The sequence below is a fragment of the Carassius carassius genome, chromosome 10, assembly GCF_963082965.1.
Source record: "Carassius carassius chromosome 10, fCarCar2.1, whole genome shotgun sequence".
Taxonomy (NCBI): domain Eukaryota; kingdom Metazoa; phylum Chordata; class Actinopteri; order Cypriniformes; family Cyprinidae; genus Carassius; species Carassius carassius.
In genome coordinates, this window is record NC_081764.1 from 3,941,578 (window position 1) to 3,964,710 (window position 23,133).

General features: G+C 36.3%; 2 protein-coding genes across 2 annotated transcripts; one reads left to right on the forward strand and one right to left on the reverse strand.

Moving 5' to 3' along the window:
- The first annotated feature begins 11,523 nt into the window (after window positions 1–11,523).
- psmf1 (proteasome inhibitor subunit 1) lies at window positions 11,524–16,060 on the forward strand. Its single transcript, XM_059559345.1, has 7 exons — window positions 11,524–11,890; window positions 12,133–12,285; window positions 12,378–12,460; window positions 13,083–13,271; window positions 15,024–15,077; window positions 15,325–15,486; window positions 15,598–16,060. Exons 1-7 carry the CDS (start codon window positions 11,762–11,764, stop codon window positions 15,647–15,649), a joined length of 822 nt encoding a protein of 273 aa, XP_059415328.1. The 5' UTR covers window positions 11,524–11,761; the 3' UTR covers window positions 15,650–16,060.
- A 4,238-nt stretch (window positions 16,061–20,298) lies between these two features.
- LOC132151234 (transmembrane protein 74B-like) lies at window positions 20,299–22,655 on the reverse strand. The gene is made up of 2 exons (XM_059559346.1): window positions 22,427–22,655; window positions 20,299–21,127 (listed from the first exon to the last, which is right to left on the reverse strand). Exon 2 carries the CDS (start codon window positions 21,076–21,078, stop codon window positions 20,377–20,379), a length of 702 nt encoding a protein of 233 aa, XP_059415329.1. The 5' UTR covers window positions 21,079–21,127; window positions 22,427–22,655; the 3' UTR covers window positions 20,299–20,376.
- Between the last annotated feature and the right edge of the window lie 478 nt (window positions 22,656–23,133).

Genomic DNA, 23,133 nt, shown 5'->3' on the forward strand with positions numbered 1-23,133 from the left:
TCACCTGATCTCCACAAACATCTGTCCAATTTACCTTTCAGCTGTTGAGTAATTCTGCTCATTTCAGGATGTCATTTTGCGTGTATTCCACCTTTAATATCACATACCTGAGGCAGAACTCAAATTTTGACCTTTTTGTCAACCCACAATCCTCAGCCTAACTATTTCATCCCTCCATATTTAGATGGTTTAGAAGAGGTTTATTTTTCCAAAGACAGTGGAATACAGATTTTTTGGTTTGCTGTGGTTGTGGTGCCCTGGATCGTGCAGATCTCCTTCCTGTTCTCCGGAGCTTTGAGGACTGGGTTGTTTATTTTATTATATAAAGTTGAGGGTATCATTAAAGATCTGTGGGGGTGGAGAGTGGTGGGGTGAAAAAAGTGAGTGTATATGTATGAAATACATCTTGTGCTTTCCATCTGCAGTTTTTCATGGGGCAGTCTTAACAAACAGCAAATGTTTTACAAAAATGCAGGAATTAGACTAAATTGTATGGTACATGAATATGGTAAACATTCAGTCCTGTGGTAAATGTCACAGTAAAATTCATCAAACATAATACCATGGTATATTTCAATATACCATTATCTGATACTGCTACTGTACCTAGGTGTGAAATTCATCAACTGAAATTACGTATCATTCGAGATCAACCAAAACCGTGTGTCAAGCACACAACCATATCACAAAAAATGTAAGGTGGTGAACTCTCAAATCGACTCTGTGTTTGATAACCAGGCTGAAAGTGCATGGAGGGGGGATAGACATCCCACTAAATACACACCAGATGCGGTGGGTAAGATACTGGCCGTTCAGAGGCACGCCATGAGGCAGTGACACTACACATCTCCGTTGCGCTCTCTTCCAATCAGTGTAACTCCACTGGATTCAAAGCTCGCCGTCAGCCCTGGGTCTGTTGTGATGTCGGAGAACCCACTTCCCTGCTGGTTCTAGTTTGTTGGATTGTCTCTCTGGTTTCCTTTGAGGCTGTTATGGATGTACTGAGAGGGGCTGCTCTCCTCCACAGCCTTGAAGGGCTTGGTACTCAGTCTCATCAGAAGATAAAAACACAGACTTACAGATACATAACCAATATTACATAACTACCATTCTTTTTTTTTCAAAACGGTTTTTAGATTTTAGAATACCAATTCACATCTTTAAGGAGTCAACTCAATTTTCCATTTACCAGTTCATTTGAAAGAGATCATGCTTTACATAGGACTGCCATAAACGCATGCATTAATTTAAAAGAGAAATTCATCCAGAAATGAAAACTGTCATTATTAACTCAACCTCATGTTGTTTCAATTCCCACAGGATTAAACAATATCAGATGTTTTGGAGAAATGCACATTAAATGAATTAAATGCATTAAATGAATGCTTATTGTGACCTTGGATTGAATGGACAAAAAAAGCTTCAAAAGGAACCAAATGTGTGCTATATATGTGAAACATCTTATATGCACATACGTCACAATATGTAATTTAAAAAAATAAAACTAATTCCCATTAAGAGAAAAAACTAAATTCTTATTAAAAACTTATTCATTAGTTCACCTTAAAACACAAACATACAGATGACTGAAACTCTACAGTTGTGGCCAAAAGTTTTGGCAGGGACATACATTTTGTGTTTTGCAAAGTTTGCTGCTTTAGTATTTGCAGATTATTTTCCCACGTTTCTATGGTATACTGAAAAACAAATAGGTATATACGTTTTAAAGGCTTTTATTGGCAAAAATAAAAATGTCTATATTTTGTTTTCATAACCTCTGCCATTCACTCTGGATATTAGCTTTTGGGCCAAATCCTGACTGATGGCCATCCATTCTCTAGTCCATTCTTCTTGGTGTTGATCACAATTTGTGGGCATCTGCTTGTCCACTCACCTTTTGAGGACTGACCACGGGTTCTCTGTGGGATTGAGATCCAGGGAATTGCCAGGTTCCAAAATTTCAATATAATGATCTTCAAGCCTCTTCTTTATCACTCATGCTTTTTTGACATGTTGCTCCATCATGCTGGAAAATGCACGGATCATCACCAAATTGCTCATAGGTCGTTGGAAGAAGTCCCTCTTGCTGGGTGTTTTGATACCATTCTTTATTCGTGGCAGTGTTTTTGGGCAGAATCATGAGAGAGCCCACTCCCTTGGATGAAAAGCAACCCCACACATGAATGGTCTCAGGATGCTTCACTGTTGGCACGTCACAGAACTCATGGTAGCGTTCACCTTTTCTTCTCTGAACAATATATTTTTTTTTTCCAGATGTCCTAAACAGTTGAAAGGCAGCTTCATCAGAGAAAATAACTTTGCCCCAGTCTACTGGTGTCCAATCCTTGTACTTCCTGCAGAATTTCAGTCTGTCCTTGATGTTTTTCTTGAAGAGAAGTGGTTTCTTTGCAGCCCTTTTTGACACCAAGCCTTGGCCTCACTGCATGTGCAGATGCTCTCACATCAATCTGCTGCTATTCCTGAGCAAGCTCTGCACTGGTTCTGACACGATTCTGTTGCTGACTCCTCAGGAGGAGACGGTCCTAGCACTTAGTGGACACACTGGGACATCCTGTAGACTTCTTCACTGCAGTTGAACCTCCCTCCTTAAAGTTCTTGATGATCCAGTAAATGTTTCTTTCAGGTGCAATATTCTTTGTAGCAATTTCCTTGCATGTGAGGCCATTTTGATGCAAATCAATGAAGGCTGCACGTAACCATTGGTAACCGAGGTAACCATTGCTAACAACAACAATGATCAGAAGCACTTCTTCCCTCCTTTTATAGCAATTTGTCTGCTCTTACAATATAATTCGTATGATAGTAATATTACCTGACTAGTACTCATTCACACTTCCACATTTACTGCTGATATGTTAAGTCAGTTTATTGTATGTTAGCTGGTCATTTTGGGTCAGGATAAAAAAAAAAAAAAAAAAAAAAACAATGGCCAATGAAGCTTTTAGCAATAATTAAAAATACATCTGATCGCTCTACACAATAATCTAGAAACAATGTGAATGAACACCACAACAGCTTAACCAGCAAACTTTGCAAAAGACAAAATTTATATCACTGCCAAAACTTTTGGCCATGACTGTATTCAAAGTCTGCAGGTCTGGAGTGGAGAATGTACATGGAATGCATGAAACATTCCTCCAATATTCCACAGATGGAATGTGAGTTTGAAGATATTTCTGTTAATCTCAAATGGAATAAAATGTGAGGTTTATTATTCATATCCTTTTAGTATTAATTTGATTAAAAAAAAAATTCAGGGGCCAATCCACCCTCCTGTCAGTCATTTCAAAACTGAACATTTACAGTAACATTTAATAGACGGTTTTACAATATTAGCTGATTGACAGGTTGGGAATGGTCTAGCAGTATCTGTCTGTAAAAGAGAAAGACAAGAAGTGGAGACTCACTCTGAAGTGCAAAGAAAAGAAGCAAAAGACTTCACAGACTTCAGCTCAGCTATATAAAGTAGCAAAGCATCTCAAACAAGGACCATATGCTCCACCTGGACTGTGTGTAATGTGCTCAACAGGACAAGAGCAGCCAAAGCACGCTAACAACATCTCACACTCAGCATGGATTCACCCTCATCCATCCATCCATCTATCGTCTTTTATAGTTGCATACCTAAATTTCATGTGTTTTGACACAATGTTTTGAAGATTTAAAGCATTTCTTGGTAATGTTTGATTTTTCTTACAATGCTACTTGCAACCACACTATTGTGATTTTGTTATGCAGTAAAACCTTTACTAAGCAATCATAATTTATAATTACAGAAATATTTTTGTATCTAAACTTATGCAGATGTATGGCACATACTGTCTATGTAATGCTAGAATAACAAAATAATTATAGAAATAAAATAATATTAAAAACTAAGGAAGTACCGTCAGATGACTCTCCATAATACAGTTTATTTGGATGTTTTATCACGTGATATGTTATTGTGTAAGTAGCTTCTTGGAGGTGGTCTGGCTTTGATGTGCAATATGTGGAATAGTTTGTTTTTCATGATAATGCTGCGCCATGTCTGGACCTCATTAGGCAACCAGATGAAAAACTTCACACATGGTGGCCTTATTTTCAGGCAAACCTGAACCTGTGTGAACAAACCGACTGAAACTATGATCCCTTATTCTATGTATGTGATCTGAAGTCAACATATGCCTTCAAGACAGCTGGCTCTAGAGCTATATACCTAACAGACTTTGAGAAGAGAACTGATCTATTCTTTCTAATCTGAAGACCTAAAGTCTTTAACAGGGAAATGAAAACTGCGTTCGTTTGTTAGGTTTCTTTTTATTTTTTTTGCATGTCTGTCCCCTGTAGTGAGAGGAAAAAGTTACAAATGCTAGAGTACTATGGGTGGTTGCTAGGACGTTGCTATGCAGTTTCTATGTAGGCATTTTAGGAGTTTGCAATGATTCTACAGCATTTTATTTTTCAAGTGACTTCCTAGTTTTTAGGGGTACCGTGCAATTTCCCTATTCAAGTTAAAAAAGTTACAAATATATATATATATATATATATATATATATATATATATATACTCTTATCGGCCAGTAAAATAAATATCGCCGTTAATCTATTCTCAAAGTTGGGTCAGGAGCTGGGTCTATACTACGCAAGCTATGATGACTTTCACCTTGATATTTTAGTGCGGATGTATGAAATTACCACATTAAATGTGAGGTGCTAACATGGATGCTGCTGGAGCTGCCGGGTTTGCTTCAGGGAATTTTTTTTAAAGAAACTTCCCAATGGAAACCTCGACATGTCTGTTTCACACATACTCCGTCTGCAGTGCGTCTGCAGTCCGTGTGCGTTACGTGTGTGGAGCAGGAGCAGCACGGACTCATTGTGCTTTCACACAGGACACATTTGCAGCATTTAGTCCACAAACACAACATTTGTTCATTATTTTATATTAAAAAAATAAATAAGTGAAAAAATAAAAAATCTTTTTCACCATTGTGACTTTTATCACAGAGCAGTAAAATTCTTTCATAATCATTTTAGTTTAAACTCAATAAATATAAACAACATATTACTAATGCATTTGACTCATATAATAAGCTGCTCAAATAAGTGACGAAACATTTAAACACAACAATTAGCCTACTTTTCTTGTTAGGATATTGCAAATATTTAAAATTAAAACACCACTAGCAGAAACAGTCAACTCTCGTGCCATTTAAATCTTTATTACAAGCAATTGCACGTTTCTAAATGAACTTTGTTTTTCTGCTTCCTTTAAAGTGCATATATTATGTTGCCTCGTTTATCTAAAGGTGCTCTTTTTCTTGTTTTAAATATAGCCAAAAACTCATGTGTTGCATGTGAAACACAGTAGGCTTTAATTAGTATACATTTATTGTGAAATTACTGCATTTCCATGTCAAACCATGTTTATTTTTACTGCGAACAATGCACTGTCACTTTCATTCAGCGTGTGCAGCACAGCAAAAATAGACTCGGTATGTGAATGATCGCTGCACTGCTGCAGACGCACCGCTCCTGGAACGCACTGACAGACCGCAACCGCAAGCTGGAATCCGTTAACATGGGTGCATAAAAAAATGCGCAACGCATACAGAGTATGTGTGAAACAGGCATAAGGTTGTTTGCACCTTGTGCAATGCGGAATTAGTTTACTGTAGGAGTTCTTCCAGTCTCAAGTACCATCTAAACACAAAGCATCCCTTAAAGTGACACGACATTCAGCCAAGTATGGTGACCCAAATCCAAAGTGCACACACACAGAGCAGTGAACACACACACCCGGAGCAGTGGGCAGCCATTTATAATGCAGAGCCCGGGGAACAATTGGGGTTCGATACCTTGCTCAAGGGCACCTAAGTCATCGTATTGCCAGCCCGAGATTCAAACCCACAACCCTAGGGTTAGGAATCAAACTCTCTAACCACTAGGCCACGACTTTCCCCTTCCCCTTTTAGCTAATGCGGAAGATGCCGGCCAAGCACTGATGTAGCGCAGGGGAAGAGTCGTAGTCAAACTACTATGTTTGAGTGCAATCGAGGCAAGCCCGTCAGCACAGCTCTATCAGTACTAACAAGTACATCTTATTGAACATAATTTATTTTCATCAACAATTATCATAGTAGAACAGCTTTCTCAAGCAGTTTGTGATGCATTTTGGAAACAGGAGATGAGCCCATGGTCTAATGCGCCACCTGGCTTAAGAAACCTGTTCTCAAAGACTTACTTCAAATTAGCCATTTTAATCTAGATTAATCTAGATTAATTCCAAGATTACAGTGAGATTAATCTAGATGAAAAAAAATTATCTATGCCCACCACTGATATATATCTATATATATAATATTTAAATATTTAATTAATAAATTTATTTGGCAGATATATTTACAAAGATGCTATGGATTTAGGTGATTGCATATAGTTAAATACATAGACTTAGCTCCTTTACCATACATCTTTGAGATTTTTTCACATCTTATCATAAGATAGATAAAAATCATAACTCAGATTGCTAATAAATGTAAAAGCATACCTCTATTCTGCACCTAAACAGTACGTCTAAATGAAGCAATGATGTTATTGGTCGCTTTAGATGTCGGTCAGACTGTCTCATGGAACGATCTTGGCTAAACTAGGCTGAAAAGTGATCTAGACAAAAGTCTAGTTAGACATTACTGTTGCCATTTATAATTTTCATTAAAGCAGATACTTCTGAGTACACATATGACAGCAGTAAAGGCTGATGTAGATGGGCAGTACTGTATATTACTCTCATGTTGTAGTAATAAATCTTTCTTGAAGGGGAGCTACTGTATGAATCATGAACCCTTGAACTTTGAGTGACATCAATCATACAGAGACGACACTGAGCTGACGCACAGGCTCTTGATTGCTGTGGGCATCAAATGCACATCTGGAGGCCAGAATGGCAAAACAACAATTTTCAAAAGTTCTTTGAGAGCAAATGAGTAGTTGACAAGAAATGTCAAGCTGTGACAGCAGTGTTCTGCAGTTTCACATGCTATATAAACAATATTAAACAACGTTTTTCTTATATAATTAATCAATCCACTACTGTTCCAAAGTTTGGGGTCATTAAGATTTTTAAATGTTTCTGAAAGAAGTCTCTAGTGCACACCACGGCTGCATTTATGTGATCAAAAATCCAATAAAATAGTATACAGTGAAATATTATTAACATTTTAAATAATGTTTATTCCTGTAATGCAAACTGAATTTTCAGCATCATTACTCCACTCTTCAGCATCACGCAATCCTTCAGAAACCATTCTAATATTATGGTTTGCTGCAGTTCTTATTGTTATCAAATTATTGAAAACAGTTGTGCTGCTTCATCTTTTTTTACATTGTAAATGTCTTTACTGACAAATTTGATCAATTGAATGCATCTTTGCTGAATAAAAGTATTAAGAAAGAAATCTTACCCCATTAAAAGACTACTGTACATAAAACACTCAAAATCATGTCAACTGCATAACTATCCACAAATTCACAGCATTCTTCATTGACCAGATTTTCAATACATCATGGTTTATATACAGTATTTTGTTTAATACAGTATTTATAGTTTACTACAGGAGAAAGTCACAGAAATTCTGTCAAAGCAGAAAATATCCAAGCAGTGAATCTATTTGTTCTTTAAATAAAAGTTAAAAGGTTTGTGGGGCTCTTGTAAGTGCTGTAATTGAATGTAAAGCAACACTGAAGCACTGATTAGACGGCAGGCCTGCTCTCTGAAGTAAGCTTCTGTGCAATGTGTTTTCAGTGCACTGTAAGTCAAACCAGATGTTGATGTTTTTGTTATTTTTAGCTTGAGAATGTCAAGTAAAGCCATGAACAATGAACTTTCAATCGTTCACGATTTTAAAGCACAACAAAGCTTAAAACCCTCATTTGAAGGAATATAATGCACTGCACTGTGATGCATATTATTGTTGGGAGTTATTATTTCATAATGTTTACGTCCTCATCCCATATGTAAATTAATATTTTAGCCAGTAAACATTAATTAAATAAATGTATACACAAAAGAAACAAGAAACATAACATAGCCAGTAAAGATTAAATGAATAAATAAATCTAAATGGCATCATTAGGTTCTGTCATTCAGAAACATGGCTTTTCATACCACTGCTATGCTGATGACACTCAACTCTACCTCTCATTCCATCCTGATGATCCGACAGTAGCTGATCGCATCTCAGCTTGTCTAACAGACATTTCTTCCTGGATGATAGACCATCACCTTCAACTCAGCCTTGCCAAGACAGAACTGCTTGTGGTCCCAGCAAACCCATCGTTTCATCACAATTTCACCATCAAGTTAGGCACATCAACCATAACTCCTTCAAAAACAGCCAGAAGCCTTGGAGTTATGATTGATGATCAGCTGATTTTCTCAGACCACATTGCTAAAACTGTCTGGTCCTGCAGATTTGCTTTATTCAACATCAAGAAGATCAGACCCTTTCTTTCAGAACATGCTGCACAACTCCTTGTTCAAGCTCTTGTTCTGTCCAGGCTGGACTATTGCAATACCCTCTTGGCAGGTCTTCCAGCCAGTTCTATCAAACCTTTACAATTAATTCAGAACGCCGCAGCAAGATGAATGAGCCGAAAAGAATACAAGTCACACCTCTGTTTATCAATTTGCACTGACTACCAGTAGCTGCTCACATAAAATTCAAGGCATTGATGTTTGCCTACAAAACTACCACTGGCTCTGCACCCATTTACCTTAATTTATTACTTTATTACATACAGACTTATGTGCCCTCTAGAAGCTTGCGTTCTGCTAGTGAACGTCGCTTGATTGTGCCATCCCAAAGACGCACAAAGTCACTTTTACAGACTTTTAAATTAAATGTTTCCTCCTGGTGGAATGACCTCTCCAACTCAATCCGAGCAGCTGAGTCCTTAGCCATCTTCAAGAATCGACTTAAAACCCATCTCTTCCATCTTTATTTGACCCTCTAACTTTAGCACTCACTATTCTAATTCTATTCTTAAAAAAAAAAAAAAAATCTAACTACCTTTATTATACCTTTGTATATAATATATAAGACCTCTAACACTAGCTCTATACTTTTTCTATTGTATCTGTTTTTTTTATTATTATATTATTTAAAAGCCCTTGCTACGTGTACTGTGTTAACCTGAGACTTGTTATAGCACTTAAATATCATTGCTCTTTTTGTTATTTTTGATTGCTTCCATTGTCCTCATTTGGATAAAAGTGTCTGCTAAATGACTAAATGTAATGTAATTTAATGTAATAATAATAGTTATATATACAACCCGAATTCCGGAAAAGTTGGGACGTTTTTTAAATTTGAATAAAATGAAAACTAAAAGACTTTCAAATCACATGAGCCAATATTTTATTCACAATAGAACATAGATAACATAGCAAATGTTTAAACTTAGAAAGTTTACAATTTTATGCACAAAATGAGCTCATTTCAATTTTGATTTCTGCTACAGGTCTCAAAATAGTTGGGACGGGGCATGTTTACCATGGTGTAGCATCTCCTTTTCTTTTCAAAACAGTTTGAAGACGTCTGGGCATTGAGGCTATGAGTTGCTGGAGTTTTGCTGTTGGAATTTGGTCCCATTCTTGCCTTATATAGATTTCCAGCTGCTGAAGAGTTCGTGGTCGTCTTTGACGTATTTTTCGTTTAATGATGCGCCAAATGTTCTCTATAGGTGAAAGATCTGGACTGCAGGCAGGCCAGGTTAGCACCCGGACTCTTCTACGACGAAGCCATGCTGTTGTTATAGCTGCAGTATGTGGTTTTGCATTGTCCTGCTGAAATAAACAAGGCCTTCCCTGAAATAGACGCTGTTTGGAGGGAAGCATATGTTGCTCTAAAACCTTTATATACCTTTCAGCATTCACAGAGCCTTCCAAAACATGCAAGCTGCCCATACCGTATGCACTTATGCACCCCCATACCATCAGAGATGCTGGCTTTTGAACTGAACGCTGATAACATGCTGGAAGGTCTCCCTCCTCTTTAGCCCGGAGGACACGGCGTCCGTGATTTCCAACAAGAATGTCAAATTTGGACTCGTCTGACCATAAAACACTATTCCACTTTGAAATAGTCCATTTTAAATGAGCCTTGGCCCACAGGACACGACGGCGCTTCTGGACCATGTTCACATATGGCTTCCTTTTTGCATGATAGAGCTTTAGTTGGCATCTGCTGATGGCACGGCGGATTGTGTTTACCGACAGTGGTTTCTGAAAGTATTCCTGGGCCCATTTAGTAATGTCATTGACACAATCATGCCGATGAGTGATGCAGTGTCGTCTGAGAGCCTGAAGACCACGGGCATCCAATAAAGGTCTCCGGCCTTGTCCCTTACGCACAGAGATTTCTCTAGTTTCTCTGAATCTTTTGATGATGTTATGCACTGTAGATGATGAGATTTGCAAAGCCTTTGCAATTTGACGTTGAGGAACATTGTTTTTAAAGTTTTCCACAATTTTTTTACGCAGTCTTTCACAGATTGGAGAGCCATTGGAGAGCCTCTGCCCATCTTTACTTCTGAGAGACTCTGCTTCTCTAAGACAAAGCTTTTATAGCTAATCATGTTACAGACCTGATATCAATTAACTTAATTAATCACTAGATGTTCTCCCAGCTGAATCTTTTCAAAACTGCTTGCTTTTTTAGCCATTTGTTGCCCCCGTGCCAACTTTTTGAGACCTGTAGCAGGCATTAAATTTTAAATGAGCTAATTAAGTGGATAAAAGTGTAAAATTTCTCAGTTTAAACAGTTGCTACGTTATCTATGTTCTATTGTGAATAAAATATTGGCTCATGTGATTTGAAATTCCTTTAGTTTTCATTTTATTAAAATTTAAAAAACGTCCCAACTTTTCCGGAATTCGGGTTGTATATACAGTACAGACCAAAAGTTTGGACACACCTTCTCATTCAAAGAGTTTTCTTTATTTTCATGACTATGAAAATTGTAGAGTCACACTGAAGGCATCAAGGGCTATTTGAGCAAGAAGGAGAGTGATGGGGTGCTGCGCCAGATGACCTGGCCTCCAGTCACCGGACCTGAACCCAATCGAGATGGTTTAGGGGTGAGCTGGTCCGCTTAAATGTACTTAAATGTTACAAGAAAGGACTGTGAATGATATCACGTTGTATAAGTTATACACTATAAATTAATCAAACGCTGTAATACTTACATTGTGATCTATAGGATTACACAGTAAACTCCACAAACAAAACACCCAATATTTCCAGGCAAACAAACGATAGTAATAATTTGAATACATTCGGGTTAATATGTATATGATTGATATAGCGGGTGCTAGGGTATATCAGTTTCTATTTGGTTATGGTCAAAGAGTGTTCTAAATCAGATATTTGAAATTATTTGAAAAACAATTTTTCCAAAAGTGTCTCTTCGCTTTTAATGACAGCGGAACGAAGGGTTCAATCAGTTGTTTCCAGTCGGGAATAATTCTGCTCGGACCGCTTCAGCGTGACAAACAAAAATAAACATTTGTTAAATATAGGTTTAAAAAACCAGTAGACCTTGCAAAACCCAAGTTATATTAAAATTCAAACTAAATATTTAGAGTTACAGTTGCGGCGTCCATACGCTATGCATTCAGAGTGAAGTCGCTATTTATTTTCACGCAGACAGCGGTTTGTTTTGGTTTCATTTCTTCTGAATATCACTGTGTTTAAAGATGGCTGGACTGGAGCTGCTTTTCAACTGCGTAGCCAGCTCAATAACCTCTTCCCAAGATGCTCTGATTTGTTTTGTACACTGGGAAGTAGTGAAAAGTGGCTATAAATGTCTGGGCATTGGAGATGAGGTAAGGCAATGCTGACTCTTAACTCTTTATACGAGATAATCTGTCGCAAAAAAAGCAGGAATGTGTGTTTACTACAATTTCATACAAAAAGACACATAAGACACACTTTAAATATCTGGTTGTCATTGCATTACGTAAAATATCAAACCAACATAAATCTGCAGCAAATGGTGTACTAGTTTGTTTTAGTGCAAGGAATCACAAACATTTGCCTGATTAGAAATTATCAATTTCCAAAATAGCCTAAAGATGGAGAAAAGAAGTCAGAACTGCTTCCAGCTGGCTGGAGTGAAAGCAAGGAGCTGTACGCACTCAGATACAGATCAAATGATGACAAGTCAAACCTGCTTCTCAAAGCCTTCACAGTGGATTCAACCCTGATCTTCAATCTAATGGTAATAAAGCTGAATTACATGCGGTTCAGTCATTACTGCACGGCTTGCCATCACAGATGAGAGATTAATGTTTTTTTCACATTTTTTTGCAGGACTCCACGACAGAAAAAGTAACCGATCTCACAGTTAACGTAAGTGAGTATGTTGATGAAGCCAATCTGCAGACTTTTGAAAGGTTTGTGAACTTATTTGGTGCAGTTTCATGCTTTTTATGCTCTACATCATCAGTGCAAAATGTCTAAAATGCTTTTACACCATTTTCTGGCCTGTTTTTCATATTTTATGGGGTGTTTATGTTATAAAAAACTTAGATTTATTTACTATATGTTACATTTTTAACAATCCAGTCGTCGGTTAGGGGAGAAGAATTAGAAAAATTATATGCACAATGATGCAACCATTTATATTAGTGTAAATACACTTGTATAAAGGTTTGGAAATGTTTATATTTTTGAAAGACGGTTTTAATTTGCCAAGCATGGCTTAAATTGATCAAAAAACAATGTTGCAATTTTCTGTTTCATATAAATGCAATATGTTTCAAACTTTGTTCATCTTAGAATCTTCTGTGTTTGAAATTTTTTACAAAAATCATTACTTCTGGACATATTCAAGCTCTCTTTCTTTCTAAAAAAATGTTCAATGCCTACGTACTGTATATGGGATGGTTTTAATATCATACATGTTCTCTAGCCATCATAAATCATAAGACACGACAATACAATCTTCAAAAACATGAATAGATGAATCAAAAATATATGTATACGTGCTCTAACATATCCATTTTGCTCTTTCAGCGTGTTTAAGAACACAGACAAGCTGATCACGAAGCTAAAGTCCTCACTGCTACCCTCTAAAAAAGAAGAGGGTCAAGGAAAGACAGAGAAGAAGACAAAAAGCGAAAGAGTCTCAAACTTAAGGGACCCTCACAGTGATCCTCTCCTGATCCCGACCAGAGGCCCTCCAAGCAGACACCCACACAACTGGTGAACTTTCATCAACTCATTCCTTTATCTCATGCAAATTATAGATCGATTTTAGGGGTGTCAAATTTTTAAGGGAATTTCTGGGTCATTTTGAGATCCAGTCTGTGGAGATTTGTATAGCACAGTTGCCCTAACAGCATTCAAGCAGCCAGTGGTTCACAAACATCTGTTTGATGGCAGGTGAAAATATGCACACTGAATAATTTGTGATTTCACTTTTGTGGTCGGTGCTGTTTAAAAACAGTTAAAACCTGAAATAGGATAGTCAGTCCCCTGTGTTTGTACTTTCAAGGTTTGTAGGTCCATGATTTAAGAAATGCTGAAGTACAAAAACAAAATATTTACTGTTAGCAGGATGAAATAGTCATAGATTTTGCAGGATTGGATAATTATCTGCAGAATGATACTTTTCTGCAATAGAGTGCATTAGTGCTCATCCAGTTTTTCAGTGGTGCTGGTTCCAAGTATTTTTTTCAACTAATTTTTGTCTATAGAGTTTTTGTTAAAGAGTTGTAAGCTATGAACCCAAACAACTGGCTATGAGGTGAATCACAAGATTACAAACTTTAATTTGAAGCAAAAACATATTTGAAATGGGTCAAAAAGACAAAGATGCAAGACTGTGTACTTTTGAGCTACAATCCCATTAAGCACTGCCAATGACATAATTCTATTAAAAACAATTGTGGAAAAGTTTAAAGTTGTTGATTATTATCTGTGGAAACAATATATTTAAGGTTAAATTAAAAACTCAATTACATAATTATCAGTGTTTCATTGGGTTTCCTGTTCCCTGCAAGCTCTTTTGGTGCAATTTGCTGGCCGTGACTCTGATTGGTGGAATTTCCTGAACAAGCATCATGGGTAATGTGGTTTTTCACCACAAATGCTGCTGTTAACTTTTAAAAAAACAAGTTGAAATAAAGAAATAATAAAAAATAAACATTGAAAAGTATATGCCAGTCAGCAACCTCGTAGCTATCTTTAAAAATCTGTTTCCCAATGGAGAAAATGAAGTTTTTGTTATTTAACGAAAGAAAAACATTTCAAGAAAGTATCTTTATTTTAGTCTATTTACTTATTTGTTAGAAACTTAAATATTATTAACTGAACAGCAACAGCAAACTAGCATGAGAAACCCCAGAGACTGATTATTCGTCATTACAAGTTTATCCATATTCTTAACATACTGTGAATAGAATAGAATAGAATAGAAACTAGATAAAAATAAGTCTTTGTGCTGCCTTGCCTCCAAGTTTTTGTCAAGTTAAGGTTCATCTGTAAATGAAGGTGTTTGTGTGTGAAGGACATTATGGCTGCTTTGGGATTTTGAGGGTTTGTTTTGTATGTTTGTGTGTGATTGTGCTATGTAGGTGTCAGCTCATTTCCTCTTTCTTATTTAATATTTAGCAGCATGAGAGCTCTCACTGCAGCACTGTGTCTATTATTTGAAGCACTGAGGGTTTTGTGTGTCTGGCGCTGCAGACTGTGGACTGAGAGATGCCCATTGCCGGCATCACTTCCTTCAAAATCAGCCAGTTTGGGGGATCTATCTATCCATCTATCTATCTATCATCTCACCAGCCAACAGAATAATTAACTAGAAAATACTTAAAACAGGACTGCTAAAACTAATTTCAAGAAAAATTACAAATTAAATTTAAAAAATGTTAAATGCAGAAATAAAAATGTAAGGGTTATTTAAAATACAGAATGTTTCTGAAATGTCTTTCTTTGTGTGTTGTTTTTTAGGCCTGATCCGATGAATCCATTTGCCGCAGGCGGTGCCGATCTGGACCCTTTCGGGTGAGAAATGTCATCAATTATTTGTCAAAACAGTCAACTTTAAATGCATCATGCGTGTTGACCTGTAGATACAGAAGTATCTTTGGACCACCCTTATGTAGAATGAAACAGATGGGGGGAAAATGCTTGGTTTGTCCTCTTAGAATAACAGATATCAAAGAATATTTAAGAACTCTAATGAATAAGTGCACCTTCAAGGAACGACCATCCTCACTGAATTATGAATTGTTCTTGTTTCTTTCTCTAGGGGAAGAGGAGCAGGAGGGATGATTGTGGATCCATTACGTGCCGGGTTTCCTCGCTCAGGGTTTGACCCCTCCTCTGGTATTCCTGGAGTCCTTCCTCCCGGCGCTGTGCCCCCTGGTGCACGCTTTGACCCCTTCGGGCCGGTTGGGCGACACAGACCTGGGTAAGAGCTTTAATGGTATATTTACAGTTTGAGTTCAGATGTAAAACTGCTGTTACCTCATTTGACATCATATCATCGCCTCTGATAAATTTGTTTTGCTCTACCTTTCAGGCCAGACCCTGATCACATGCCTCCACCAGGATATGATGACATGTTCATGTAGATGCACTAACATCCCATAGTTCTCGCTGTTCTGCAGTGATACGCACTTTGTGTTTGAATAAACTATGTTGTGGTCAAACATTATTCTTAATAATTCTGTTAAATAATTATTATTAAAATATAACGCAGTTGGTTTTCATTTTGAAATTGCCACAAAAAAAAATAATAATAATAATCACTGATAATTCAATATTTTCAGATTTTCTTTGTTTGCTCTTTTTTGACTCATTCTGCACTCATTCAGTTAAACTGCTTTTATTCGGTCACATTTCTCTAATGTTATAAATATTTTTGTGATATTAAAGATACTGTTAAAAATAGCTTATACCTGCTAAAACAGTCAGATTTGAGTCATACTGGTTTGCTATTCATTTTCTACCTGACAGATAATAAAACATTTGAAAACAACCAATTTCACTGACTGATGCACCAGCCATATACTATTGTCGTTTGTTCTTTATATTGTATGTAATGTGAATTATTTTGTAGTTTTCACTTTAAGTCATTTTAGTAATTCTATTGAGTTTTTATCATTTTCACTAGATATTTTTATTATTAGTTTTTAAATAAATGAATACCTTTTATTATACATTTTTATTTATTACGTTTAGTTTATTTCAGTACTTCAAGTTAAACTTAACTACAATGATAAACTACCGAACATAAATAAATTATATATATATATATATATATATATATATATATATATATATATATATATATATATAGAATTTTTTTTTTCTCTGTTATTTCTGTTAACATTTCTGTTCCTGGGGTTCAAGTTGTAGAGCATTGTTAGCAGTGCAAGGTTGTGGGTTCGATTCCCAGGGTACACATGTTAGGTAAAAAATGTTAGCCTGAATGCACTGTAAGTCGCTTTGGATAAAAGCGTCTGCTAAATGTAATTGAACCTATTTATTTTAAAGTACAAAAAGTATTTTTTTTAATGGTTTTAGTTAATAATAATAACTGCTTGACCACCCTAGTAACACACTTTAGTGCACTATTGCATGGTAAGCACCCATCACATTTTCTTCATTAGAGTAAAAATATAGTTTAAACGTGTCATCTGAAATGTTACAAGTGCTTATATTTGTGTAAGGGCTTTTCACCTACGAGTAATTGCCCTGAACTTGCTCCCCAGTCTCTTTAAAGAATCAGTAGATAAAAGCAAAGCTTCTGGAGATGGTGGCTTCAGTGAGAGGGACACCAGCAGCAGATGTAGTGGAAATCAATGCCTGTAATGGACACAGTGAGTCATGATGACCAAATTGTCAGTGTGACCGCCCGCTACTACCGGAGATATAGACACTCTTGAGTGTCCTCTAAGCATGACTGCACTAATAATACTGTGAGAATTATGTGACAATTTGTTTAGGGGGTTTTAGAAGATATAGAACTGAGTCACGATACAGAAAAAACACATTTGTGCTTCACATTTAATGGGAACTATACCATGCAATATTTAGGTTTGTCGCCGTTTCAAGTACATGAATGACTCAAATGGGTATAGCAACAAAACCATTTATTTCACGCAGTTTGAAAACTGTATAAAAAGGTGACACATTTGCCTTGAATATACACAAAGTGGTTACAGACTTCAAATGCACAACTCACATTGTCCACATGCAATTCAAACACCCCCGCTTTCTACATTAAAAAAAAACAGAGTGATTGACCCAAAAGTACTGTGGTACTGGATTTCATTTGAATACATAACAGTCTGTTTGGCCCACACAAGCATTATGCACATCATTAAGCCTCTGAAGTGTTAAGAGAGCTGTGTGTGTGTGTGTGTGTGTGTTTTCTAGCTCTTTATAGCCTGACTTCATGATTAACTTTCACAGATTGTACTGTGATGATAATTTATTAACAAAGATGAGCAGCTGCTTCTAATCAGCCCAAACGATTAACAAGCCCCATCATTGTGCTCATTTGTATAATATACTGCCATACTACATTTAATATTTCTGCAATACCTGCACATTTTCAGTATACATGTTGCAGTACACAATATGATTGAAATAACCATATTTATTCAGGAAATTATTTGTGGTTGCATTTTTTTTTATAAAAACTGCTGTACAAGCAGTAATATTGTGAAATATTATTCAAATTTAAAATAACTCTTTTCTATTTGACCATATTTTAAACTGTAATTAATTTCTGTGTTACAAAGCTGAATTTCCAGTCCCATCCTCCAGTCTTCAGTGTCACATGATCCTTCAGAAATCATTCTAATATGCTGATTTGCTGCTCAAGAGACATTTCCTATTATTATCATCAATGTTAAAACAGTTGTGCTGCTTCATATTTTTATGGACATATTTTGTTATGTTATAAATGTCTTAACTGTCACTTTTGGATCAATTTAATTCATCCTTGCTGAAAGAAACACCTTTCTCAATACAGTGACATGCTCAGTTCAGGCTGTCCTTTTGAAAAAGCATTACAGCATTTCCTAATGTCTTTAAATGACACTGACATTCATTTAGGGGCTTGTGCATGAGCAATGTGACCAACAGCACAGATTTGATGTAAGATAAATGTGCTCAATAATAGTTCCTCTGTGCATACAAGACAATATTTTACACAACTGAAGATGTGAAAGCAATTTACCACGTTCCCTTTTCCTTGTACCTTTACATCACACCATAACCAACATCTTACAGTTAATACAATGATTTAATGATGCATCAATGAAACATTTCCAACTAGTCCATTTCATTTTAAACAGCACTTAGTTAGTGATGCATCAAGCAGCATGTGCGCATCACACTTTTTACACCACCAAATATTCAAAGGACAGTATAGAGTAGTTCAAACAATTCAAGCAATTTTCCAAATCTGTTCTGATGAAGAAACAAACTCATCTACATCTTAGATGGCCAGAGTGAGTTCATGTTAATGTTTGGGCAAACTGATTCTTCAGTGCCATAATAAAGCTGTTCTACACAGATCAGTGTATTTTGGATACCCCACACCTGGAAACATAACTTTGCAGGGTAATCTTTACAACATCTATGGTGTGTAATACATCTGCTTAGTTTTGATTACAATCTTGATTTTGAAAAGTGTACTTATAGAAAAGTCAGCTACTACCTCAGTATGAAAACCAAACTAAAAAGAGGACAGCTGGGATCACGTACATGAACCTCTGCTTATGTGATATAACATTAGCTTTGCTTTGAAAGGGTTGGTGATGAGCATATTCTTAAAGCATACAGTAGCATGTATCTGTTGTGACATTATGAAGACAACAACCTTGTAACCTGAACACTGATATGGAAACATATATAATATTTCTCTACTGGTATCTAATGCATATTGCACCATTACAGTAAATCTTCACTTTTTTATTGTTAGAACAAATCTACTAATTTACCATACTGATTAATATTGTAAAATTTAAAACGTTAAGCATTCACATGTCTATTCCCTTGGTTGCGGTACATTGTCTTTACTCAAAGAATGTGGGTTGATGACAACGAGTAAGTGTGTGACACATATACAAAACACCAACAGTATACAAATACAAACAATGTTAAATGTGTTCACGGTGAACATTTGTAACGTCTTAAGGCATATTGCATCCTTGGATAATAATAGCTTGTATATGGGTTATTTCACTCATAGTGTCTTTAGTGATGTTATAGATTATACAGACATTTATTTCAAGTTTTGTAAAGTAGCTGATGGCTGTTTGTTCTGCAGCATGTTGAGTTATTATGACGCTTCACCATTGTGCTTTCATTCAACAGTCTTTTGAGTTTTTAGCTTTTCTTTTTGCATCGTCCCATTCTGTGTTTTTGCGTGTTTTCTTTGTTAATATGACAGTGCTCGCAAGTCAGCATGACCAGGTTACTGTATGTGAAAACATGTCACATTCTACCCCAGAATTGAAAGGAGAAAATAAGAATGTATATTTTGGCACAAAAGAAAATGAAAAAAAAAGTTTTATAGGAGTAACAATATTTTGCATCATGACATAAAATTGTTTAATGATGGCTTCAATTTTAAAACCAAAGACAGTACAACCATTGCTACTATGATGAATAAATGTACGTTATATATCACAAGTTTTCACATTATTGCATGACTCATTTTTTGTTGTAAAATGAGAATGTAAAATGATACAGGTTTCCTTCGAGTTCACAGTTTGTTTTCATGATTTCAGCATTGACTGTCAGTTTTATATATATAAACATTATACTTTTTAAGAAATTTAAGATGGAAGGGAAAGAATCTGCCACTGATTTGAATTTTTAGTGTTTACCACTGAAAATCTAACCGACACGTGGCACTATTCCACTATTAGCAATTCGTTTTTTTCTTCCTTTCTCAGGTATATGTGAATATAAAAAGATGCAATTAAAATACATTTATCAATTGAAGTGATTAATCTAGTCTTTATGTAATCTAATTTTTGTTTTCTCTGTTGATCAATTAATTATTAATTCAATTATTATTATTATATAAAAAAAAGAAACTTAAAGCAAGTTGCTTATCTGCAGCTTTTTTTTTTTCAGACCAATTTGCTTTTTGAGAACTGGTAACACAATAGACAAAAAAAAAAAAAGTATGGCAACAGCGACTGCGGCTCTGATGAAGTGCTTAATTTATAGATGATCAAAGCCAACCATTTTTATTTACCTAAAACCTTTATTTAAGCTGCCTTGCGAGCACTGTTTCTGTCAGATTAAGGTTTTTCAGTGTGATTCAGTTGTGCTACGTGTTTAGCATTGCAGAAGGAACCTGATTGCCGTTCGCAGCGTCTGCAGTGATGTTCGGTTCACATTCCACAAGCGTCTCCCTCCCATCTCCCTCAGCTAACTGTCTCATCCTCATATTAATGGATCCGTAGGATTTCATGGGTCTTCTAGCGAAAGTCCTGCGGCGATACAGTTCCCCTTTGCATATAGACACCATTAATAAAACCGATAAGAGCATTCCCCCAAGAGTGAGCAAACCAAGTCCAGCGATAATACACTTGTCAAGGTGAGAACCGAGTTGTGCGTAGTACATCTCTAGTTTCTCCATCTGGCGTGCTGTCACTTTGTCCGGGTTGACTTTAGCCTCTCTTGGGATTGTGTAGGCAATTACCACTAATATGATTCCACTTATGAGGAAAATGAGTGCGAAAATGAAGCCGTAGTCCACCGGGTGGCTGCTATACTCGAGCTCAGGTTCGTCTTCGGAGCACGGTGACAGCACTTCTCTCCGAATAGGCAGCGGATTCGACTGAGAGTCGATGGACATGAACCCAGGTCCCGATGTTCTGGAGGTAACACGGATCCTCGTTCCCGAATCCTCATCCTCAAACGCTGCGTTCTCGATGCCAGCCGCAGGCCACGGTCCTGAAGCCTGAGGAGGTTCTCGCCTGCTCCTATCCCCCAGTTCACGGAGCTCCACAGCGTTCAGAGACTCCATCGACACTGACCGCTTTCTCTCATGGTGAATCAAAAGCCTCTTATTTCACCTTGCAAAAAAAGAATAGCATACAGTATATTATGTTTTGCACCATGAAAGCATATACAGTACAGTAGATGCCTTTGAAATATTTATAACAGCAATGAACTCAGATCAGTTCATATCCAGAGTCCATTCCAATGAACCTCACTTTGGTTTTCTCAGGTGTGCTTGAATTTTTATATATATATTTAATTTATTAATTTTTTTTAAATAAAACATGACAGTCTGTAAACAAAAAAACTGTAAACTGTAAAACTGCTAAATGTGATTTTAGTACTAATCACCTTACAAATTGTGTCCAAAACTCAAACAGGTTATCAGGTTATTTCAGACCAAGACAGAAGTTATCAAATTGGTATTTTTACATCCAAACCAAAAGCCTGTGTAGTAACAACAGAGGTAGGCATTCACATTGCTTATGGTTTGACATTCAATTTGGAGCCTTTTTCTCTTTGGGAACATGTTAAAGTTTCTTTCCAAACTGCTACAACAACTACTGGAGATCCAAAAGAAAGGTTTCATCAACAATATATATATATATATATATATATATATATATATATATATATATATATATATATATATATATAATTTGAAATTTACTCTAGTTTATATTTAAATGGTTATTTTCTTTTCTTACACGTCAATTTCAACTTTTATACGTTCAAAATTACAATTTAAAGATCCTGAGCCCAAATTCTATGTAACCTCTCTCAAGCCACGCAAATTTGAACATTTCTTGCAATTACATAAATGAAATGATAAATTCCTATAAGTTACAACAGCATTTGTTTCTTTGTTCAAAAACAGGATTGTACAGATTGCCCGTTTGACCTGAGCACGTGCATCTGCAGTGTTGACAGATGAGGACATCGGACATTTCAATAGCTTTTGGGCTTGTTTTCGTGCCATATTTCAAACGAATACTGATAAAAGAGCCCATAACACACAAACAACCATCTGGACGATGTGCAGAGACATCTTTAAGCCCCTCCGATATGATTTACCAGAGAGTGGCCCGTATTACCTGGCTTCACTAAGCGCGTAAAATCGCATTTCATAAGAGCGAAAATAACTAGGCTAGCCTACAGTATTTATCCGTGCAAGCTCACATATTCGCGTTATGTGCATTTATAGTTTCAGATATGACCTTTTAACACCACAAGCGTTTTATGTTTTCCTTTGAATATTTTAAAAACAGCTTAATTGAAATACAAATGTAGCGCGCGCCATTAAGCACCTGCTAGTACGTTCTTCACTTGGTTGGTTAATGTTCTCTTTGAGAGAAAGCGAGCTTACCTTCAGCCTTCAGGCGATCGCTCCACAGATATCATAGTAACGGTGGGATGCTCCTGACAGGAAAACCTTTATCAAGGAGATCTCGAGGAGAGATTTAGCCAAGCGCGATAGAAACACTGTCATTTTTAAGAATTAACCGCGAATGCAACAACACGTCAGATTATTCATCATCAATACCGCAGCCCACTGCTGTCGAAGCACACATTGCGTTTTATGGGTTAACGTTAAGACGTGCTAATTTAGTATGCACTAGATCAGCTTCAGTGGTGTTTCTATGGTGGTATGCGTTATATTTAATTAAATATAAAAAATATATATTTATTAATTAAATTATATAATCAGGTGAATTATTAGAATCTACTTAAATCTAGTGTTGGAGTTTAATCATGAACTGTGAATTATTTATGAATGGTTCAGACTAAAAGACTGCTGTTTGTTCATCCATCTTTAAAAAAATAATAATATTTGCACTGCTTTCCCCCCTTGTACCTACCTTGACATTGATGTTAGAGTGTGTCATAGGGAGATAATATCCTTCATCTGCTATCTAGATATATTAATAATAATATTTCAGTTGTATAAATACAAGTAGCATATACATTTCTTAAAGTTTTCTAATTAGTGTCCATCCGTTTGAATGGTGGAAGCACAAACAGATGTTTTATAAGCACTAAAAGCCAGGAGGTGGGCCAAGGGCATATATGTCAGTATATA